The 1,732-nt window shown below is 37.0% G+C and overlaps 1 protein-coding gene across 1 annotated transcript; it reads left to right on the top strand.

Annotated features, from left to right (window-relative positions):
- Positions 1-801: 801 nt before the first annotated feature.
- On the top strand, positions 802-1,509 carry LOC129240685 (histone-lysine N-methyltransferase SETMAR-like). The gene has a single exon (XM_054876621.1). It carries the CDS (start codon positions 802-804, stop codon positions 1,507-1,509), a length of 708 nt encoding a protein of 235 aa, XP_054732596.1.
- Positions 1,510-1,732: the final 223 nt, after the last annotated feature.

Below are 1,732 nucleotides of genomic sequence, written 5' to 3'. Positions count from 1 at the left end.
CGTCTTTTGGAAGACCCTTTATTAAAAAAATATCTTCTTTTATGCGTAATACTTGGAAAGTTTTGAGAAATTTTCGAAACCTCCAAATTGTATTTATTAAGGTGTTACATACGTCCAACAGCGTCAAAAATGCGCTTAAAAAACTGTTTTTAGAAAAGATAACAATAAAAATAAATATAAAAAAAGTTATACATTGTTTGTTAGTACTTAAACTTTATAAAAAAATTTATTTTTATTTTTCTTAACAAAAATTAGTATATCAGAAATCACGTGGCTCAATGTACAATGAAAAAAAAATTGCTCCACGGTCGGAATCATTTCTCCTTGAAATGTTGATAGATCTGCAGGAAATAAAAAAAAATTCTTGTCAAATAAAGTTATACCAGGTTCTCAATAATGTGTGTGACTGACACATAGATGGCGGCACTAGTACTAAATCAATATTTTTTTCGAAAGTTGGCAACCTTTTTAGGCTTACTGTCAAAATCATATGTTAATCCGACCAATTGTTTACAAGTTACAGTGCTTTAAGTGACGCTACTTTTGAGTTTTTAAAAAAAATGAATTCAAAGCAATTCCGTGTGCTGATTTATCATTGTTTTTTAATGAAAAAAAAATACTGTTCAATGCCAGGAATGGCTTGAAAAACATTATTCGGACTCTGCTCCATCAAAAAGAAGCATTTGTTATTGGTATGCCGAATTCAAATGTGGTCGTACAGACACCGATGACATTCCATCTACTGGAAGGCCAAATGACGCTGTTATTCCGAAAAACGTTGAAAAAACACTGAAAATCATTATGTTCGACTGTAAAGTGAAAGTGAGGGAGATTGCTGACATTCTAAAGATATCAGCAGGCATTGTACACACCATAATACACGAACATTTGGGTATGAAAAAGGTGTTTTCCAAATGGGTGCCGCATTTGCTCACACCGGAGCAAAAACAACAACGAATCGATGATTCAAAGAGCTGTTTGGACATGTTTACGCGCAATAAGTCGGAGTTTTTGCGTCGGTACATCACAATGGATGAAACACGGATCCACCATTTCACTCCAGAGTCAAATCGGCAGTCTGGTGAGTGGCATGCAGCCGGTGAAAGCCGCCCAAAGCGACCAAAGACGCAGCAGTCGGCTGGCAAGATTATGGCGTCTGTATTTTGGGATGCGCATGGAATAATATTCATCGACTATCTCCAGAAGGGGCAGACCATCAACAGCGACTATTATATAGCGTTATTGGAGCGTTTGAAAGCCGAAATCGCAAAGAAACGGTCTCATATGGCGAAGAAAAAAGTGTTGTTCCACCAAGACAATGCACCGTGTCACAAAACAATGAAAACGATGGCAAAATTGAACGAATTGGGCTTCGCATTGCTTCTCCATCCACCCTATTCTCCAGATTTGGCCCCCAGCGACTACTGGCTCTTCGCAGACCTCAAAAAGATGCTCCGTGGTAAGAAATTTGGCTCAAATGATGAAGTAATCGCCGAAACTGAGGCCTAGGTATTTTGAAGGCAAAGAAAAATCGTTTTACAAAGGCGGTATCGAAAGATTGGAAAAGCGTTGGAATGATTGTATCTCCCTAAAAGGGGACTATGTTGATTAATAAAAACGATTTTTGGCAAAAAAAAATGTTTTAATTAATTAGTCACACACATTATTGAACGAACACACATAGAGCCGGATTTTTGAATTTCGCAATTTTGCAATTAAAAAAAACGTATGC

The sequence above is a fragment of the Anastrepha obliqua genome, chromosome 3 (assembly GCF_027943255.1).
Source record: "Anastrepha obliqua isolate idAnaObli1 chromosome 3, idAnaObli1_1.0, whole genome shotgun sequence".
NCBI lineage: Eukaryota > Metazoa > Arthropoda > Insecta > Diptera > Tephritidae > Anastrepha > Anastrepha obliqua.
This window is presented reverse-complemented; position numbering and strand designations above follow the sequence as displayed.

Coding starts and splice junctions, on each gene's coding strand:
- LOC129240685 (XM_054876621.1), top strand. CDS start 802: ATGTTCGACTGTAAAGTGAAAGTGAGGGAGATTGCTGACATTCTAAAG.